Source organism: Gracilinanus agilis, chromosome 3 (genome assembly GCF_016433145.1).
Source record: "Gracilinanus agilis isolate LMUSP501 chromosome 3, AgileGrace, whole genome shotgun sequence".
Taxonomy (NCBI): domain Eukaryota; kingdom Metazoa; phylum Chordata; class Mammalia; order Didelphimorphia; family Didelphidae; genus Gracilinanus; species Gracilinanus agilis.
In genome coordinates this window covers 70,210,616-70,232,087 of record NC_058132.1, presented here as the reverse complement: position 1 = coordinate 70,232,087, position 21,472 = coordinate 70,210,616, and the positions used below count along the sequence as shown (strand labels likewise).

Below are 21,472 nucleotides of genomic sequence, written 5' to 3'. Positions count from 1 at the left end.
CAAAGTGTCCACCTCGGGAAGGTCAGAATTGGAGTCGGGAGAGATCCCTTTTGCCCCCTGAAATGCCTGGCTCAGCTTTCTATTTAAAGAACCAGAGCTCTAGAGCTGGAAAGGATTTTCAAGGTCATCTAGTCCCATCCCCTCACTTTTCAGATAAAGAAACTGAGCCCCATAGAGGTTCCAGCTAACTTGTATCAAGTATATAGCCTGCCCTCGGCCCTTGGGGATTCCACGATAGGGAAGCCAAGAGAGAGAACAGTATCCCAAAAGAGGTCTAGGCTAGCTAGCAATAATACGGGCTGCAGAAATCGTCCTGGACCCTGTAGGAAAACCTACAGATTTGGCCTTTAGCAAATCACTGGTTTCAATGAAATGGTGGCAAAGGAAGCCAGACTAGAGACCCTGGGCCTGGGGAGAATGAGTGGTGAAGAGGAGGCACCTTGTCTTCCTAGTTTTGTTGAGGAGGGGATGGGGTTCAAGGAGGGTAGGTACAGTGGGGTAAGTCAGGAGAAGTGGGGACTGTAGAATGGGTCCGAGGGGGAAGAAAGGTGATCTTGGAAGCCCACTGCAGAAGGGATCAAAGTCTCCACGCTGAGATTCCCTTAGGAAGGGAGGATGTAGAAATGAGAGGAACAGGGTAAAACAGTTCCATACAGAGGGTGGGGAGGAGTGGCCTGGGCAAAGTAGGGAAGGAGCACAGGTCTTCATCCTCATCTCTGCAGCCTCAAGAACTCAGGATCCTCGGGAGCCCCGCTCTCCCCGCCAAGCCCGCTTGGCTGGGTGGGCCCAGCTCATTTCCTTTTGCAGCTGGGTGCCAGGACGGAGGGCAGAAGAAAGAAAGCAGCCTTGGGCGGGCCAGGCTCGGGAGGAGAGCTGGCTCAGCTTGCCCTGGGGCGGGGGGCGGGGCCGAGGGACAAGGTGCTGATTGAGGGGTCCTGACGCAGGTGTGTGGGGGTGGGGTGGGGTGGGGCTGGCGGAGCAGGAGGTACCCCCCCCCCCCTTCCCCTTTCCGCAGCCTGGGGCGCTAGCCTGGGGGCCCACCCGGGACTGGGGAGGGGTGGGGAGCCAGAGGAGCCCTGTGGAGCCATGCCCTCCCCCAGCCTGGCCCCGTCTCCTCAGCCCGGCTCTCTCCCCCCAGCTTGTTGCCCATCAGTCCCCGCCCGCTTGCCAGGGTCTTCCTATTTCGGGAGCCTGTCTACTGGGCTTTCTTTCCATCATGTGATTGGGAGGGCTATTTAAAGAGCCAGCACGGGCGGGCGAGTCAGAGCCGCGAACCTTTCTGCATCCCCTTTCTTCTCCCCCGCCCGCCAGCCTGCGGCTTACCCCAGCCCAGCCCAGCCCAGCCCAGCCCAGAGCAGAGCCTAGCAGTGCAGCGAGGCACAGAGCAGCGCATCGCAGCCCAGTCCAGCCCAGCGGATCCCGAGCCGGCGCCTCGCAGTGCATCCCAGCCCAGCCTCACCGCCCCTCGCCTAGCACCATGGCCGATGCTTTTGCCGGCACCTGGAAGCTGGTTGACAGCAAGAACTTCGATGATTACATGAAGTCCATTGGTGAGCAGGGAGCGGGGCGGCTTCGGGATTCCTCTGCAGCCCGCTCCATCCTCTGGGGCTGCCCGGGGGCACGGGATCGGGCCAGGCTGAAGGAGCAGAGGCAGCTGGGATTCCTCGGAATATGGGAGGGGATGCATCGAGGGATAGGCTGGAGGGATCTGCTACTGCAGGGCTTGGAATAGGGAGGTGTGGTCCGCTGGAACATAGGTGGCGGGACTGACGGGAGCCCAGCTTTCCCCCATTGAACCCTGGGGGAGGGAGGGAGACGTGGCTTGGGGTACTGGGTGGGAGAGAGACGAACGACGCGTGGCCAAGAGGACAGGAGATATGCTTAGGGGCTGGGGAGATGTCTGGGGGAGGAAGGAAGAAGAGATGGGGCATGCTCTAGGGTGGGGATGCAGAGAGAATGTGGCCAATGGTTGGCGTGTGTGTGTGTGTGTGTGTGTGTGTGTGTGGACGAGCAGCGCGACGGGCGTATGGATCTGTCCAACTGTGCTGTCATTCATCACACGCGCTTTGCTCTGCAGGCTGGATTAGAGAGAGGACGTCCTTAGCGGTCCCAGCCTTGTCTTCAAACCCAGGCACCCTCATAGGTCATCCAGAAGGGCTCTCCTTGAGCGCTGCTCCCAGGTCTGACCTTGGGGGGACTGCACATGCCTGGGTTAATCATTGGCACTGAGTACCTGTCCAAGACTGGCACAGACCTACAGATTTGTCAGCTAGAAGTGTCTGCCACTGTCTGGAACCTCTCCCAGTCGGGTTGGGAAAGATTCCCCACTTATCCTGTCTGTAGGGAGAGTGTTTGGGACAATAAGCAAGGTCAAAACTGGTTGCCCACTTTGGGGAGAAGAGGTGGGGAAAGGGGGAGCGTGGAGGGAGGGAGGATCCATAGGCTATTTGTTTATGTTCCAGTCCTAGTCAGCTGTCTCCTAACTCCCTCCTGAACCCCTTAAGGTAGTTCCCAGGGCCTTGGAAAGCAGAGAAGTCCAGATCATTCCAGCTCCATCTAAGGGTAATTTCCCTAGTCCTCGGGGGTAGAGAGGCTCTGGAGCCTGGCATGGAGACATCGGAGGTCAGAGCCTAGAAGGATCTTGATTAGGTCCCTTCTCCTGGCCTAGAGCCCTGGACTATTCAGTGCCTTAAGCCTGTAGTTTTCTGGAATGGGAATGACCAGTTCCCAATACCTTCTGCCTCTACCCGTTACCCCCTGCTGACCTGGGAGTTCAGGGATAGGGATTAAGGGTGGGACTTTTAATGCAAGATTTCTTACCTTAGTTGGTTATTTTTAGACCCTACGGGAGAAGGGTCTACTGTAGGAAGGTCCTGTTATTTTCTGCTGCAGGGACCTGACCTAGTAATTATTCAGGGTTCCCCTCATCTAGCTCCTTCCCCTCAATCAAACCAGGCCCTTCCTATGGACCTCAGAGTACACACAGCCCCATTCTGGGATCAAAGCCATTCTTTGGTACTGAGGATAGTAGGCTTGGAAGGGGACAGAAGTGAGGGGCAAAGGATCACTTCAGTTCAATAATGGGGTGTCCTATTAGGCCAGACTGACCCTCTGGAAAGTATAGTTATAGCAGGATCCCCTACATTTTCACTAGCTTTCCCAGTTGGGGAGGGGCACCCCTGAGTGCCTCAGCCCCCCACCTTTGGGCTAGAGAGATAGGTTTCCATCCAGCCCATTTCCATGGAGGACTGCCTCTGAGCCCCACCCTCCAGATAGAGATCAATCCCTCTATTCTCCAGATAGTGAAGGCCTTGGGTGTCTCCCTTCTGGTCACTGTATTTTGCCCCCTTCAAGCCCAATCTGTGGCTGCTCAGACACCTCCCTTTGCCCAGGGCCTCAACCAAGCTGTACTGCACTGCCCAAAGGAAATGCTGTCATGACCCAGCCGAGAAGCAGGCTCAAAGAAGGGCTCTTAGCCTCTCATTTGTTCCATGGGGCTGGCAAGTGGACCAGAGGGAAAAGAATAGGGAAGCGTGTCACTTCACTGGGAAATTCCTAGAAGCTGGACTGCAGCTTTCATCTTTCCTGGGAGAGAAGGAGGAAACTCTGGCACCCATTCCAGTGATCTTACGGCTCAGATCTTTCTTTTCAGGGGAACAATAGTTTCAAGGGTACCTTTTTTTTGTGGGGGGAGGAGATGTAGACCTGGGATTTCATCCATGTTGGGAAGTTCCTTTGTGGAAACTCTCCCACTGTAGATCAGCAACACATTTAAGACTTATAGTCTTACAGAGCTTTCCACTACTGAGCTACTGAGGGAGTGACTTCCTCTTCCTCCTCCTCCTCCTCCTCCTCATCACACAGGGAGTAAATGTCAGAGGCAGAACTTGAACTCACATCTTTTTGGTTCTAAGGCTAGCCCACTCTTTATAAGGCTATTGGGGGGCAGTGGTGGAATTGAATTAAGGTTTGCATCCTCTAGTCCAGCTCTCTTTGGCAGAAAGGTGTTTATTTTAGAAGGAGGCTTTCTGGGTCCTTCGAGTACAATGGAGCACCCCCTGGCCTACCCAGTGGCTCTAAGGCCCATCCCTCAGTTCCTTAGTCCAAGTACTCAAGACTAAATCCTCCCTCCTCCTCACTCTGACTCTCAGCACTAGCCACACTGAATCTTTCTAAGGTCTGGGCCCATATTTTAAGTCCTCACCTTCCACCTGCTTTATAGTTTGGTAGCAGAGGATAGGGGAAAGACCAGTGAATTAAGAGTCAGGACACTGGGGTTCTATTGCAAAGATCTACCATGGTTTCATTGGGTAACTTTGATGGTGTCCCTTCCCTTACTGGACTTCAATCCCTCTTTTCGGGAACCTGGATTCAGAAAGACCTACCTGGATTCAAATCTGGTCTCATTCATTAGCTATGTGATCCTGGATAAATCACTTAATCTTTCTGCCTCAGTTTCCACACTTAAAAATGGGTATAATCATCAGAGTTGCTCTGAGTATCAAACGAGATATTTGTAAAGTGCTTAGCATATTGCCTGGCACATATAATCTATATAAATGCTAGCTATCATCATAATTATTAATAAAACTAGGGGGTTGGACCATGATGACCTCTGGTTCCTTTGAGACCCCAGAACAGTTTCCCAACCAAAACATATTGTAAATAAATCACCATCAACTTCCTATAAACTGTGCCCTCTGAAACCTCAGCACAGTGGCTGATGGTAGGACAGACCCAAGGGGCAGCGACTCCTCTCTTGGACCTTTACCTGGCGCTTTAAGGTTTGCAAAGCCCTTTCCTTCTAACAATGCCATGGGGCGGAGAGCACTGGTGTCCTTGTTCTTCTTTTGTAGATAAGGAAAGGGAGGTTCTGGAGCTTGGGACTTTGCTCAGCCCCGCTGCTATTCAGTGCCAGCCTTTGCTTTGTGAAGGAGAGAAATGAGGAAGATAGAGGGAGAAGGGGTCAGGTTTGTGGGTTGGGTTTTTGTTTGTTTGTTTGTTTGTTTGTTTTTAAAGTTTTAGCTTCTGAAGAATCAAGGACCTTTTAAAGTAGCAAATGTTTTGGGGACCAGGAAGTCAGCAGTTTGGGTAATACTACTCTGGAGTCCTTTGAGTCTACAGACTCATTCTTAGAAACTAGGTGAGGCACTTAACGTGACTGATCACAAGGAGGCTATAAACTCCTCTCCACCTATCCCCTAATGCTATCTAGGATGAGGACCAATTGAGGCAGTGTGGTGTAATGGATAGTGCTAGTCTTAGAGTCAGGAGGACTTGGCTCCAAATTCCACGGATGACACTAACTGGCTGTGTGATGTGGAGCAGTCATTTATACTCTGACTCAGTTTCCTCATCTGTAAAGTGGAGATTAATGCTTCTAATTCCTACCTTACAGGGTTGCTTTGAGACACAGATGAAGGATGCTATGTAAATTCATATTTTATTATTATGGAGATCCTGGGAAAGATTAAAAATTCTATGCCACTATTCCTGCAGAATGACCCTGCTTCCACCCCTAGCCCTACTCTCCCAAGGACATCTCGGGGCTCCTGGCCAGATTCCTAAGCTGAGATCCCACTCCATTTAGCCATCTAGTCCCTTAGGGACCACAAATAAAGGCAGAGTATACTGCAGGGCTGGAGAGTTGGCCCCATCATATAGTTAGAAGGGGGTGGGGGGCTGCAGCTGGGTAGCTCAGTGGATTGAGAGCCAGGCTTAGAGATGGGAGGTCCTAGGTTCAAATATGGCCTCAGATACTTCCTAGCTGTGTGACCCTGGGCAAGTCACTTGACCCCCATTGCCTACACAGTATTGACTCCAAGATGGAAGGTAAGGGTTTAAAAAAAAAAAGAATGGGTTTCTTCTCTAGACTGCAATCTCTGAGAGGCTTCTGGGAATGAAGTTGGGTGGAGGGCTGTCTTCAGAAGTAAGTAGCAAGAAGGCAGCCATTCACGGAAACCAGGTTATATTTAGCTGGAAGAGTTCTAGACATAGAATGGTAGGCAAACCATGCATTGCTCCCTATTCCTCCTATGGAGTGGATGTACTAGCACAGTGATGGGCAAACTTTTTAAAGAGGGGCCAAAGGAAAGGAAATGCTCCTGTCAGTCTGTTTCTAAGGCAACTCAGTGGATTGAGAGCCAGGCCTAGAAATGGGAAGTCCTGGGTTCAAATTTGGCCTCAAAACACTTCCTAGTTGTGTGACCCTGAGCAAGTCACTTAACCCCCATTGCCTAGCCTTTACTGCTCTTCGGCCTTGGAACCAATATGCAAAACTGATTCCAAGATGGAAGGTAAAGAAAAAAAAAGCTACACGGCTCTTCGGAGCCCATGGCCTTGAATGGTGTCTAGTGAAGCCTCGCTACCTGAATCTTCCCTCACCTATCCCTTTCTCTCCTCCCATCTCTGCAGGTGTTGGCTTTGCCACAAGACAAGTGGCCAGCATGACCAAGCCCACCACCATCATCGAGGTCAGTGGGGACTCCATCACCGTCAAGACTCAGAGCACTTTCAAGAACACCGAGATCTCCTTCAAGCTGGGGGTAGAGTTTGATGAGACGACAGCTGACGACAGGAAGGTCAAGGTGAGCCAGCCAGGACGTGGCCAGCTTCCCTATCCAGCCAGGCTCTCAAATGGTCAATCTCTGGCCTCAGGAAGGGCCAATCTTTGTTTCCAGGAACTTAGGCTGAAGTGATATGGGGGAGTCTTGAACTCAAGTCAGAGCAGGAGACCTAGCTTTAACCCTTTAACTCTTACCAACTATGTGACTTTGAACAAATCACTTGCCCCTTTTAAGCTTATCCCCTCATCTGTAAAATGGGGCTAATATACCTGCCCTGCCTACCAGGGCAGGGTTATAGGGATTACATGAATAATATATTGAGGGGCATTGTAACTGTTACTGACAGAAGCTTGAGGAGGCTCAGCCAGGGAAGGGATACCCCATAGAGGACCAGGGAGAAGCTGTGGGTCCCCTGGTCAGCAGGAAGACCAGGCTCCCAACCACCTGGTACTTGTTATGGTGGGCAACAGCTGATTTCAGGCAATTTATTAAACTTCTTTGAGTCAGGAGTTGGGAGAAGGTGGCTTTGGCACGCTGCCAACTCAGGACCCTTAGCAAGGCAGGCACCTGGCCCAGACTCCTTTTTTTTAAACCCATATCTTCTGCAGAAAAGTGGTGAGGACTAGGTAGTAGGGGTTAAGTGACTTGGCCAGGGTCACACAGCAAGGAAGTGTCTGAGGCCACATTTGAACCCAGGCCCTCTGAGCCTGGATCTCCATCCACTGAACACCTAGCTTCCCCCCAGGTCAGACTTGTAAGTTGGATGCCTTTCTATGGTCTAGCCAAGCTTGATGTTCTCCCCTTCCCCCCACCTCAAGCCTGGCCATTGACTCTGAGAAACTATTTCCAGTTAAGTCAGCTGATGGGCAGGAACTGTGAGGTCCCAGATGGGATGCCTTTCATGTTCCTATGGATGACCTTGGCATGCCATTCTCCCTTCCCCTATGAGACAACTTCCCTTCTAGGTCTGTCAGCCTGTTGCAGCTGAGTGTAAAGTGGGGATTCACTCAAGCCCTTTGGAAGTTTGGGGAGAAGGTTGAGCCTTACCTCCCTCTGGGGACTATCCAGCAAGTCTATTTTCCATCACTTCCCCCTTGACTACCCAGCCCTGGGCCCTGAACCCTCCCTCTCTTCCCCTCAGCTGCCTCTAGGAAAGAAAGGAGCAGGCATCAGTTTCCCTTTTGTACAGAAGAAGAAGCTGATGCCCAGACAGGAAGAAACCTTGTCCAAGGTCTAAAGGCTCCATTTCTATGGAGTTTTGTGACTTACTGAGCACTTTGCTCACCATACCCTGGGAAGTGCCTGTCAACCCCATTTTACAGATTAGGAAACTGAGGTTCATGGGACTAAATGATATGTTCCAGGTCACTCAGACACTAAGTAGTGGAGCTTGAACTTGGACATAGGTCTCCCAGCTCCTAGCCTGGCATTCCCCTCTCCTCCATAGGACTACAGCTCCAACTCACACACCCACACTCAGGAATGAGCTTGGAACTGGGATTCCTCACAACCTTGGGAAGTCCCAGAGTGCACAAAGCCCACCGTTGCGGGTAGTTGTTCTGCCTTTGCTCTCCTTGAGCCTATCCAATGCTGTGAGCCCAAATAAAACAGATCCCAAGCACCCAAGTCATGAGGAGAGCAATAAGATGGGGAAGGGAGGTGGTTGTATTGGTAGCTCTGGGGGGACCCTGGCATCAGCTAGGGTAAATGGAGGATTCCAATGACATGCTGCCTGCCAAGAATTGACCTATGCCTGAAGCAGACTAGACAAAATGCCAGGAAGTCAGGGCATGACAAGAGAGGGGCACTAAGTAATGACAAGAGGTCAAACCTGTATGACTAAGCAAATGCCTTCTGTAATTGATGGGACAAAGCAACTTTTTTACTACTTAGGGCAGTCTTACCTCCTAATTTTATGATTGAGGAAACAGGCAATCAGAGGTTAAGTGATATGCCCAGGGTCACATAGCTGGCATCTGAGGCCAAATTTGAACTAAGGACTTCTAGACCCTAGGCTCAGTCCTCTGCACCATTTACTTAGGGGCAAGTCACTTAACTTCCTGCCTCAGTTTCTTCAACTGTAAAATGAGGATCATAGTAGCCTCTATCTCCCAAGGTTGTTTCAAGGATCAAGTGAGATATTGGTAAAGTGCTTGGCACATAGTAGGTGCTTAGTAAATGCTTATTCCCCTCTCCACCTGGCTACCTCCTAAGGGGCTGTGGGTTTTAAGCTCTATCACTCATTACCTGGGCAATCACAGGCAAGTCATTTTATCTGTGGCTGTACAAACACGAGTGGGGTTTGATTACTTCTAATGTCTCATCCTGGACTGTCTTCTCTCCATAGTCTATTGTAACACTGGATGGAGGCAAACTTGTCCATGTCCAGAAGTGGGATGGGCAGGAGACAACACTGACTCGGGAGCTCAAAGATGGAAAACTCATTCTGGTAAGTCAGAAGGGAGTAAGGAGCCACCTTCCCGAGCAGTTGAGGTAGTTCTCTTTTGCAGGCTATGGGAAGTGATTGAACAATTCTCTAGGGAACTCGTTCTCCCTCATCATGCCAGCTGCCTCTGAATCTGCAGTTTGGGTGAGATTTCAGGCTTCACTGAGATGTGGTCAGGAAGAGGGAGGGTCTAGTCCTGTTGGACCTCTCTTGGGGTCAGATCTTTTTTTTTTTTTAATTTAAATTTTGAATATTTCCCCCTAATTACATTTCACGTTCTTTCCCTCTCCCCCAAACCCCACTAATCCCCCCTAGTTGAGGCACAATTCCGCTGGGTTTTACATGTATCACTGATCAAGACCTAATTCCATATTATTGATAGTTGGACTAGAGTTATCCTTTAGTGTCTGCATCGCCAATAATATCCCCATCAGCCCATGTGTTCAAGCAGTTGTTTTTCTTCTGTTTCTCTTCTTGGGGTCAGATATCTAATGGGATGAAAACACTGGACCTGGAGGCAGGGAACCCAGTCCAAATATGGGTCCCCCCCTCAATTAGTTATGTGACCTTGGGAAAGGCATTTAACCTTCTTGGCCTTAGTTTCACCAGCTGTAAAATGATCGAGTTCAGACTCAATGGTGTCTAGAGAAGTCTTCTCTAGATCTAAATCTATGGTCCTCTCTCTGCTCAGGAGTTCTGGGAACTCAGTTCTAGGAACCCCATTCTGAAAACAATGGCTGACATTCATGTAGAGATTTGTTCTCGGAGTACTCTATATCCCTAAGATCACTGGTCTTAATTGAGGGTACACAGGATTTTTGTTTTATTTTAATCTATTTTACAAAGAAGGAAAACTGAGGCCCCCAGCAACACAGGGGCAGCAGGATTCAAGCCTCGGTTAGTGTCTCCAATCTCTGCACACAGCATCCTTTCCATTGATTGAAGTGCCCAGACATGGGTGAACCAGGAAGGTGAGATGTGAAACCTTTTCATGAGGAATGATCAGAGAAATGAGGATAGGTTGACCTGAAGACCTAAAGGAGCCATTTCAGTCTTGAAATACCGAAAGGGTTGACATTGCTGAAGGATTAGTACTTGGCGGGTACAATCAAGACCAGAAATCAGACAGACAGAAGCACAGGTACAGGGTCTCAACCTGGGATGTTCTGACACAGCTTGGAGCTCAGAGGAGCCAAATTCTCTTTCCTAAAGCAATGTGGATAGAAAGGTGGGCACCTTCTCTAAGGTAGCTCAGTCTTAGAAAGCTCCCAAAGCCTGAGAAAATGCAGGAGTTGTCCAAGACCCCAGCCAGGGTCAAAGGAGGGACTTGAACTCAGTTCTTCCTGGTTAAACCACACTGCTGCTTCACTCTATACAATTCAATCAATAGAGGAAGGAATTTCCTAACAATAGAGCTGTTCCAAAATGGAATGGACTACCTCAGAAGTTGTTGTCAGTTAGAGGGGAATGTTGTTGAGGGAGAGGAAAGACTAAAAGAGCTCTAAGGTCTCTTCTTTCCCGAGTCCATGAAACAGGGCCAGGTTAGAGCCCGGACCCAGGGGGTGCTGTGCTGGAGTACACTCAGCTTGTCACAGAAGAACCGGATGAGATTCCTAGGGGGGTCCATAAATAGCCCCCAAACAAGGCAAATATCCCATCCTCCCTGTGCCAGGGCCTGAATCTCCCTCACCCACCGATCTGGCTAATTGTGGTCTACTTAATCCTTGTGGGGATCTCATCCTCATCTCCCCAGCCTGGGACAGAGTTCTCTTGTCCTGGTGGTTCGCTGTGACCTGCTCCTTCCTGGCTGTAGCAGCCATGTTGCAGACTGGCCTTGCAGGTCATTTGGAGCTTTCCCTCTGGGCACTCTGGACCTCACTGATTGTGCCACAGGACCCCGGAGGGTAGGATGGGGTGTTTCAGGAGCCATTTCTTGGTATGGACAATCTCTGGGTGCTCCAAGGTTTGCCCAGGTGGGGTCCCTTCTTAGCTCAGTGTGCCTGGCTAGTTGCATTCCCACCATGGAAAGTAAGGAATGTTGCCCGGGGGGAAGGGGAGATTTTCCACATTATAAAATGGATCCGCAGGCCTGGGCTCCGGCTTTGGCTCCAGCTCCTCAGTGGCGATAGGGAGGAGGAGGAGAAAGTACAGAGAACAGCTGGAGAGAATGGGGCTAGTCCCTCCCCAAGAGGACAGATGCTCCCTCCCTTGAACTTGAAAGGATGCCCAGGATTCTTTCCCCGCTCCCAGCATTCTTAACAATGCTATCTTTTCTTCCAGACACTAACCCATGGCAGTGTGGTCTGTGTTAGGACCTATGAGAAGGAAACTGCTTGAACCCAGGCTACCTGTTCACTGTCACTCCGCCGATGGCTACCTACCGCTGAACTCAACACCAGATTGCCTCGTTTCTGCACCCCCCTCCCCTCCCCACCCCAATGTTTTGTACCAATCAATTCTGGTCGAGGAACCCTCCAGAAATGGAAAACATGGTGCTGTCCTGGTCCTAGTTGAAGCCCATTCTGTTGGATTTTTTTAACGGCATCTGACGGCTGGTCCAAAGCCAATAAAGCAGATTCCACAGTCGGTCCCTCGGATGCAACAGCTGCTTTACTGCCTTTGTTGGGGGGGGGTCCCTTGGGCTTGGCCTGGAGGGGTCAAAGATGCTGCTGGGCCCGTGAGTTAGGCCTTGGCCAATCTGGTCAGAAGCCAAGTGCGAGTGGTGATGATTCCAAGCCACAGGCAGCTGGAGCAGAAGCACCGTCTAACGGGCTGGCCCAGTGCATCTCCCCCTCCTTCTTTCCCTAAATGCTTACACCTTCTGCGCCTCATCACTGTTTGAGACTCTAATGTCCCAGGCTGAAGGGGCCACCCCAGCATTTCCCACCTATGTCCCCCACCCCGGAGGAATTGTCCTCTGTATCCCCAATAAGTGAGGCTGAGCAGCCCGCTGCCCTCTGGGAGAGGGCCGGGAAATCTGCCCTTACACCGCCCCCGGGGGGCCGGGTTTTCACATGATGGCTCTTCAGATATGTGAAGACAATAATCCTATCCTGCTCAGGCTTCGCTTTCATACTGGACTATACCAGGCTAGAAACACTAGTGGTTTCCCAGGCTTAGCCCAAGCCCTCGGTCAGACCCCCAATCCCCAGCGCAGCCCGGCCCAGCTTTCCTGAGGCTCAGCCTTCTATTTCTCAGATGGGCCCCTGGGATCCTCCCTCCCGGCACGGGGGCTCAGGACACCAGGGACGGAGAGGAAGGACTAGCTGTGGCCCAGGCCTAGAGGCAACTCTGCAGACTTCAGAGGAGGTGCTGCCGGGAGGCTCTGAGCTCATCACTCAGGGTAGGGTGTGACAGACACGAGCTCTCTGTCTGTCTCTCTGCCACACACCTCCAGAGAATGGAAGCTGTTTGCTAATTAGAAGGGAAATTTGTTATACTAAGGTTTGGGGAGACCCGAAGGCTGGCTGTGGGACAGGGGCTCTCTCCCGGGAGCATGCTGAGGGACGCCTCATTGGCTTTGGTCCTCCAGCAGCTCAGAGCTTCAGAGTCCAAGTGATCCAGCAGCCTTGGCCTCCCCACAAGCAGAGCGCAGGTGTGGGCCACCTTCCCAGGCCAGTAAGTGTTAAACACCAAGCCAAAGGTCCTGGCTTCGTGCTGGCAGCTGAGGGAACTGAGGGAGAGGAAATGAAGAAAGCATGGCACTCGGCCACCTGCCCCACCATCAGTGTCAGTGCTGAACAATAGCCCTATGTGTGGCAGCATCATTTCTCAGATTTAATGACCTAAGGGGATGAGACCACAAGCTCTGAATCCTTGCAAACAATCTCTTCCCAGAATCTGGTCAAGCTGGTGCTGTCTGTCCTTCTCCTGCTGCTGAGCGTGATGGGAACGGGAAGGGGCTGCCTGGCCCAGGGCCAGGGAAGAAGCCCTTTGGTTCCGGACTGGCCAGGGCCGATAGTGGCCATCTGCCCTCCTGCCTTGGTTGAAAAGCACACTTCTTAAAACTTTCTACATGTAACTGAAAAAATAAAAAATATTAGGGAAAAAAAAAAAGCACATCCCTTCCTGTAGCATTGTCCATGGCCAGGAGTCTACAGCCAGCCTCAAACCTTGAGGCTGGGCCAGAGGAACCAGAGCCCCTGCAGGGGTTGCTTGGAGGCAGCAAGCCAAGAACTGAGATGGGGTTCTATGGATGAGAGAGGGGATGGCCCACAGGGATATGGGTGGGCCAGGCATATATGCCAGAGTCTGGAACCAGGGCACTGGTGAAGGAGGATCTGGTGGGAGGGAAGAAGTCCACCCTATTTTACTCCTGGTGCTTTTTCCGGTGCTTTTTCGTCTTTCTCTTGCTTTCCTTTGCCAGGTGTCTGGCCTTCTTGCTGGCCGTCTGACCCTCACTGTCCGAGTCGGAGCTGCTGGAGGAAGACTCCTTCTTGCTCTTGAGTTTCTTTTTCTTTTTCTTTTCCTGGTGAGAGAGGATGGACAAAAGGACAGAGAATAAAATTCACTGCAGGGACTGGTCCTGCCTTTCAAAATCACTTAGATAAAGAACAAGTTTTGTAGTTTATAGAGTACTTTACAGGTCTTACCTCGTCCATCTTGATGACATTTCTAGGAGGCTGAGGGGCAGGTTTTAGCCCCAATTTATAGACTGATGCTCAGAGAGGCAAAAACAGTCTGAAAATGGCAGCCACCGCTTGGATTTAGGTTTTTTCACTGGTGACCAGAATGCTTTCCACTGTATCATACACGACAAAGCCAAGGATACAATGACTTCTTAGAAATGCACAAGTTAATGCCAGAAAATTCAGCTGTTTGTGGCGTGGACAGGTTTATTATGGGCTAAGGCAAGCTGAATATTTTGCCCTCAAGGCTCAGAGACTATAGGGATAACTAACAGTTGGGGTAGGAGGTTATGGGGGGAGGTGAAGAGGAAGAGGAAGAAAATGGCACCATTTTAAAAACCTGTTGAGAGTAGAACAAATGTTCAGCTCTGGTTGTGATCAGGATACACCTAGACCTCAGGGTGCTTGTGGCTGCTTTCTAGACCAGGGCAGCTGGGCAGCTCAGTGTATACAAAGCCAGGCCTAGAGATAAAAAGGTCCTGGGTTCAAATCTGACCTCAGCTACATCCAGCTGTGTGACCCTGGCCAAGTTACTTAATCCTGACTGCCCAGCCCTTACCATTCTTGGAACTGGTATTTAGTATTGATTCTAAGACAGAAAGTAAGAGTTAAAAAAAAAAAAAAGACCATTAGCCTTTTTTTTAAGTTTAAATGTAAAAAAGTTAATAATTTAAAAAATAAAATAGTTTAATTAAGTTTTTATTTTATCCAGCATCAACCCTTATTTACTCATGTGCTCTTATCCTTCTCCCCTTCTCCTCCCTTTCCTACTTGTGGAAAACCACATAAACTGCGAGACGAGGTTCATGCATTGGTTGCTTTTGCTGAAATACTTTTTCCTTCCTTTTTTGTCATTATAAGGCAGCTGTGTATTTAAATAGGAGCTATGAGTCAGTTTATTCCCAAACCCTCAGATCCTCAATGGGAAAGGGGCCTCAGGACTAAAGCAGCTCCCTTGTACCTAGGAAGGTACTGCCTAATCTCTTCTCTCACTGGCAGCTTATTGCTGAGGAAAGCTGGGCTGCTGGGGATAGGAGGGAGGGCACTAAATCATACCGATGAAAGGCCAGGAAGGGGGCTAAATGAAAGTGTTTATTGTATAGTGAATGAGTCTTTGTGGGGCTAGGGAGAAAAAAGAGTGGCATTTGGCTCCCCAGAGGCCTCATGTCGGGTGCTACAAAAGTGAGAACAGCCACGTCGGACACTTGTTCTTCATAGAACACTGGAAACACGTCAGAGAAGGGGGTCTCCATGAGTTTCCAGGGCTCTCAGCGGGTCCTCCAGGACAAAAAAAGCAAACTAAAGCATGGAGTTGATGACATCCACTGGGATGGATGAGAAAAGGCCAACTTTCCAACCCAGCAGACATCCTCCATAGAGTGAAGGTTCTCATAGGGGAGAGGTAAAATGCTTGGGAACTGGGAATAATTTTGGTGGCCTAAAAACAAGTGAAGATGCTCATGAAGATGGGGCATGCTTTCTCTCTGGGCTCCCATTCTTCAACAGAGGCAGGATTGAACAAAGACAAGGGAGCCCTCCACTAGGAGGAGGTGTTTTCACACAGTTTGGCTGAGATTTTGGAGAACAAAGAGCAGTGACTTCAAATGCACTAGCTTATAGGAGGCTGGAAAAAACCATCACAATTTAAAAAGGGAAACTAAAGGCGGAGCTTGTTGCCTGGCTAGCCAACCATAACATTTTAGCAAGGAATGCAGTAGAAGGTAAGGAGTTAAAAATATTCCCTGGATTGTAAGGGAAGGAGGAAGGAGGAAGCAGAGGAGGAGGAAGCAGGGCAGAAGGAGGATATAAAGCCATTGCCCAAATGCTTGCACTAAGGCATTCCGGGAAAAGCAGAAAGTCAGGGGAGGGGGAGGACTGGGGAGTCTAAAGTCTGACCTTTTGGCTGACCCCTGCTACTTATTACTTTGTAGTTCCTGAGAAAGGCAGCAGCAGCATGAAAATACTTGCACTTGACTTATCAGGGAACCTTGGATTCTGGGTGCCAACAGGGTCCTCAGCTGCCTTAAGCCTAGAAAGATATTGGTTAAATATCTTAATAAAGATGAAAACAGAGGAGGGTTGGCTTCTACCTAGGGTCTGCCTATGTGTAAGATAACAGCTCCCCACCAGGAACTCCAAGGACAGACCCATTAAACAAACATTTACTGAGATTCAAGGAGGGGACAAAGAAGTTTATAATCCAGTTGGGGGGATTAACATGCAAGACAGGAGATAAGTACCAAATAAATGATATAGATAATATGTTTCCATCAGTTTTCCTTTGCTCACACATACTTCTCCCCCCACTGGGAGGAGGAGTTGTACCACACCTATGCAGGCCCCTTATCTTCCTCAATCCTGAGCCCAAATTTCTGGAAGGTGGATGTCAGATCAGATTATGAGGAAAATTCACCTTTGATAAGAGGCAGATGCAAGAAAGGCTGGCTTCAATGTCCTTTGACCCCAAACTCAGTACTCTTTGTACTATATCACAGGACCCTAGATCTAGGTTTGAAGGAGATGTCAGAGGCTTTCTGGTCTAACCCCTAATTTTATAGATGAAGAACTGAGACTCAGAGAGGTTAAGTGATTTGCCCACGGTCATACTGATATGAGGCAGAGGTAAGATCTGAACCCAGGCCATCATTCCACCATGCCCCACTGCCCCACTTTGTTTAGTTGTTCAGTCATGTCCAACTCTTCAAGACTTCAGCTGATGTTTTCTTAGCAGACATTCTGGAGAGGTTTGCCATTTCCTTCTCCAACTCATTTTACAGATGAGGAAATTGAGACAAAAAGGGCTAAGTGACTTGTCCAGGGTCATACAGCTAGTAAGTGTCTGAGGCCAAATTTGAACTGAGGAAGATGAGTCTTCCTGACTCCACACCCAGCACTCTATCCACTGTGCCACCTAGCTGCCCAACTGCCTCCCTTATTGCCTGCCAATGTTTACTGACCTGTATTTTACACTGCTTTTCTCTAGCTGAGTTTCAGGCTGCCCAGGGACAAAGGGCCATTGTGGGGCTGGTAATCACTATTCTCCCCACAGTTTGGTCTAGGTATCTCTGGCATCATAGATAAGGTATTGTTTCTACTGCTAGTATTAACCTATGATGACCCTTTGGGCAAAAGGTTCTAAAACTCCCTTGTAATCTGTCCTAGGACATTGGGATAATTTCTTCACTGTTTTGTGCCTCAGTTCCCCCAACCTGTAAAATAGAGAATTATAGCCCTTACCCCCAACCCTCTGGTCATGATCTTCTAAAGTAGATCCAAAAATAAAGGATGTTTTCCTTTGCTATCAGTGTTCCCGGTGCCTCCCATAGTGTCTTGCATATGAGACACCCCTCAAGCAAGTGAAGGTCACGGATTACTGACTGGAGGTGGTGTGACTTTTTACTCCTTCTAAGTTGTAGATTTGGGTCTACATTGATGTACATGGGTGGATGTTCACCTGAGGATAGAAAAGCCAACAAAAATGGGAGGATTATTGGATGAGGGTCTGATGCACCCTATGCAGCTGGCTTCTGGGCCTAGAAAGGACTCCAGGGGAGCCCTACCAGAATAAGAGATTGGAGGGCATTCTGGAAGGTGCTCTCAGCTAGCTTTTGGGGGTCATTCTTCTGACTTAAGTAGACACAAGCCTTCTCCAAACCACATTTACTTAAGGACTAAAATGGGCTAGTCAATGCCCAATATAGTCTGTGGAAAAACTCCTGAACAACTTGAGTTTCAAAGACACAATCTGTTACGCCATCTCAATGCCCTGCCCCCAATGCCTTGAACAACATCAGTGCTTGTACTCCTTCTCTGTCAACGTACTGACTTTGTGGAATCTTGCGGCCTTTCCTTCTTCTAGTCCTGGTATTCACCTCAACAAAATGTAAACTAAACATGGACCTAAATACTGAGTGGGGCCACCTTGATCAAAGGCACTCTGCAACTAGTCTTAGTAGCTTCTGTGACTACTTTGGACAAGGTAGTCTTTCTTTTCTTTAAAAAAAAAAAAAAAACAAAACAACAAAACTCTTATCTTCCATCTTAGAATCAATTCTGTGGTTCCTAGGCAGAACAATAGTAAGGGCTAGGCAAGTGGGATTAAGTGACTTGCCCAGGCTCACACAGCTGGGAAGTGGATGAGACCAGATTTGAAACCAAGACCTCTCATCTCTAGGCCTGGATCTCAATCTACTGAGCCACCTAGTTGTCCCCAAAGTACTATTTCTATAATAATAAGAATAATTTTCTTTAAAAACCCTGTTGGTCTCCTTCTGGCTCTTTTCAGAGCTCTCCACGCAGGAACTCTCAGCTGCCACAGATACCAAATCAGGCCTCTCTCACGCATAGATGCCACTTGGCACCAACTTCTCTGCATTTCATGCCCTACTAGAATGAATTCAATTAACATATGTTAAGTGCCTACTGTACACAAAGCTCTGCAAAGAATGGGGGAAGGGCACAAAATTTAAATGAGATAATGAGGGGGAGGAGTGGTACCACTTAAGGTTTCCTGGAAAAGATAGCATTTGATTTAGGCTTTAAAGGATGGCTGTGAATTCAACAAGGCCACTCCAACCATTTCCCAAAGAAAAATGATCATTTCCATGAAGATGATTCCAAGAGTTATCCATCTAGCCTTCATCTTTCTACTGAGCTCCAATGCCTACAAGACATGTCCGCTTGGACATCCCATTGGAATTTTATGAGTTCTCTCAAGAGCAGGTATTGTCTCTGCTTTTCACTTTGAATATCAGAACTTAGTGATTTATTTCCTTCCTTCCTATCACTACCAAGTATTGGTTCCAAGGCAGAAGAGTACTAAGGGCTAGGCTATGGGGGTGAAGTGACTTGCCTAGGGTCACACAGCTAGCAACTAACTAGCTGAGGCCAAATTTGAACCCAGGTCATCCTGACTCCAGGCCTGCCTCTCTATCCACTGAGTCACCAATCTGACTCGGTTCTTTCTCTTTCATTCATTTGTTTATTCTTTTCAAATTCAGCATGTTCAAGAGAGAACATGGTGTCTTCCCCCCAAAACGCAATCCCCTTCCTAACTTCCTTATTTATTCCAAGAATATGACCATCCTTCCAACCAGTCACATTCAAAATCTCAGACAATCCTTCATCCTTCTCTCATCACCAATACCCAATCAGTTGCCAAACCTTGCTGTGAGGGTAGAACTGACACCTCTTGTGTTCACTTTCTTCTTTCTATTCACACAGCTATACAGTCAGGTCCTAATTGCCTCTTATCTCCACTCCCTACATCCAGCCTCTCTTCTCTCCAACCTCATAGAAAGACAGGGGTTAAGTGACTTGCCTAGGGACACATCCAGCAGATCTTCTTGACTACAGATCCAGTCCTCTCTCCACTGCACCACTAACTAACACTTCCTACAAGAGGCTTTTCTTGTTTCCACCGAAATCACCTTTTGTATTTGTTTATTTGTATTTAGGCTGCCTCATTCCGAACCCTGCAAGATTGTATCTTTGTATCCATAGTTCCTGACATTTAGTGGATGATATAAAATACTTGCTGAATTGGATTTTTTAATTCCTGGAAATGCTGAATGATGAAACAAGCCTGGGAGAGGTTAAGTGACCTTGGTTTGCCTAAGGCTGACCCTAGTAAGTGGTGGAGCTGGGACTCAGATCATCTGACTAATTTCTGAGCACTCTCCACTACAAGAAGACCATTTCTGTATCATGAACGAGTGACAAAGCATTAAGTGCTTAGTATGTGCCAAGAACATCATTAATTGTAGAGGTTGCTGTCTGTTACTTATATTTATCTAATTTTATTTGACTTGGCAAGCCCGTGCCCTTTACACTGTGAATTGCTCAAAAGTAGGCATCAATGTACTTTAATCCTTATGCTTCTTATAGGGAAATGGAAAGATGTAGGCAGGTGTGGGTAGGCCATGGCATATTACCAGTGATGATCAGCACTTATACCAGACATTATGTGGCCTGAGCACTGGGTATGGGTGTTCACCAGAAGAAGGCCACTAGGGGTTATGTGTATGCTCTCTAGTCCATTTACAGAAAGACAGGCATGGAGAAGGTTCACTGAGGAAAGGGTGGAAGGGCTGCCCCCTGCTCTGCTGGGAGGAGTACCTGTCCTGAAAATACCAGATCCAGGGCAGTATTCTTTTTCTGCAATCTTTAGAAGAGCCTTGAACATATTTCTGAAGATAGAGACTATGAGAAGGGCCTGTTGTACTGAAGGAGAGGAACAGCTGCAGACACAGTTGCAGTCGGTGGTCTCAGGATGGAGCAGATCCTGAGGGACAACAACTGCTCCATGGCAGCCTTAGCCACAGGAAGTTAGCAGCCATGTGGCCAACAACAGGGCTGGTACAGCACTGTCAGCCTGTCTAACACAGGATACTCACAGGGAAGGCATGCTTAGCCTTCTTCTTCAACAATGAGGTGCCCACTTTCTAATGGACAAAGGGAAGAGATCACAGTCTCACTCTAGACCTGGCCCTTTTTAAAAAATATATAATTAGAAGTTTAAGTTTTAATTATAGAATTTGGAACTCTGTATTCAATCTCATTTAAATGAGACCCCCAAAAGTTCTTATCACTTTATTGTCTAGTTTCTCTTGCAAATCAAGAAATACATAAAAAAAGAAGTCTAACTCTCCATAAGGAGACAAAGAAATTCTAGGAGAAAAACAAAGAAAGAGAAAACACAGAAATAAGCCCACATGTAGAAAAGCTTTTTGGACCTCTGGAACATTGGGCTTTACCATCTGGCTTGCTGCTGAGCCCTCCTCAATGTGCTGTCTCTTCCCTATTAGAACGTGAGCTTTCTAAAAGCAGGAACTGTCTCATGCTTCTATGTATCCCCAGGGCTTAGCATGGTGCTTTGCAAATAGTAAGTGTTTCATAAATCCTTCCTTCATTTTCTTTTCCAAAGCCTCACACTGCTTCCAAAACTGACTTTTAGGTGGCCTGTTTATCTGACTTTCCTTCTCTTGCCAAGGTGTCCAGCTCCTCTAATAGGTCACCAGGAAGCCAGAAATTGTTTCTGTTTTATCCTTGAATTCCTAGCACCTAGGACAGGGCCTGGAACACAGTAAGTACTTAATAATTATTCCCTCTCTGTCTATCTGAAAGGGCAATACTCTGATGGTTCCAGTTTGCAGAGAATGCCTCCTAGTCATTGAAAATGGGAGCCTTCTTGCTTTTTAGTCATCCTTTACACTTAAAAAAATTTTTTTTCATCCTTTACTCTTGAACTTTTCTTTCTCTGCTAATGGTAGGACCTCTATCTGCCCTGTCATCTATGCACAGAAGCTTCAAGTTATCTGACTCCTTCCTTTAAATCTTGGCCTTCCATTCTATTTCCCTGATCTTCATTCTCACTGCCACCACCCTGACTCAGGCCCTCATCCTCTTGATTGACCCTTTAGTCTCTTCTTCCTGTTTCCCATATACCTCTCTGATCATGTTATTCTCACATAAAAACTTTCAATATTTCCTCAATGACAAGTCAATTCAACAACCATCTGTTAGGGAGCCCCTGGTGCTATTCTATCCCTGTGTTCATGTGTTTGGTGGGGGGAAGAACGGACTGAGTTTCAGAGAGGTACAGTGATTTGCCCAAGATTACACAGCTGAGACCAGATCTGAACTTAGATCTTTCTAAGTTCTGGCCCAGCCACCTAATCTGAGCTAGATTCTCCCCACTGCAGAATATTCCTTTATTGATTCTCTATTAAAGTACCCAGAGCATCTGCTCTACCCCTTCTCTTCTTAAGCCACCCAAACCATCACCTTACCCTCTCTCCCAGCAGAGGATTGTACTTCTTTCATATTTAAAG

The 21,472-nt window shown here is 48.3% G+C and overlaps 2 protein-coding genes across 4 annotated transcripts in view; one reads left to right on the top strand and one right to left on the bottom strand.

Annotated features, from left to right (window-relative positions):
• Positions 1 to 1,245: 1,245 nt before the first annotated feature.
• FABP3 (fatty acid binding protein 3) lies at positions 1,246 to 11,600 on the top strand. The gene is made up of 4 exons (XM_044667968.1): positions 1,246 to 1,550; positions 6,415 to 6,587; positions 8,914 to 9,015; positions 11,293 to 11,600. The coding sequence occupies exons 1-4, from the start codon at positions 1,478 to 1,480 to the stop codon at positions 11,347 to 11,349; spliced, it is 405 nt and encodes a 134-aa protein (XP_044523903.1). The 5' UTR covers positions 1,246 to 1,477; the 3' UTR covers positions 11,350 to 11,600.
• Positions 11,601 to 12,264: 664 nt separating this feature from the next.
• Positions 12,265 to 21,472, bottom strand: part of ZCCHC17 (zinc finger CCHC-type containing 17) — a 54,564-nt gene continuing 45,356 nt past the window's right edge. Inside the window, exons 8-9 of one of the 3 annotated variants that reach the window (XR_006505783.1) lie at positions 15,537 to 15,669; positions 13,397 to 13,480 (exon numbers count right to left, since the gene is read on the bottom strand). Coding sequence is in view for 2 of the 3 variants with exons in the window: in XM_044667966.1 (XP_044523901.1) it covers positions 13,322 to 13,480 (159 nt within the window). In the remaining variant the exon portion in view is untranslated. Of the gene's footprint in view, positions 13,481 to 15,535; positions 15,670 to 21,472 lie in introns of those variants that run through there. The other 2 variants (XM_044667966.1, XM_044667967.1) reach the window with 2 other exon arrangements.

What these genes read in the sequence shown, in the direction of transcription:
- FABP3 (XM_044667968.1), top strand. Translation starts at nt 1,478, where the DNA reads ATGGCCGATGCTTTTGCCGGCACCTGGAAGCTGGTTGACAGCAAGAAC. An exon ending in CTGACGACAGGAAGGTCAAG is followed by an intron (nt 6,588 to 8,913) that starts GTGAGCCAGCCA and finishes TTCTCTCCATAG; the next exon opens with TCTATTGTAACACTGGATGG. An exon ending in AAGATGGAAAACTCATTCTG is followed by an intron (nt 9,016 to 11,292) that starts GTAAGTCAGAAG and finishes CTTTTCTTCCAG; the next exon opens with ACACTAACCCATGGCAGTGT.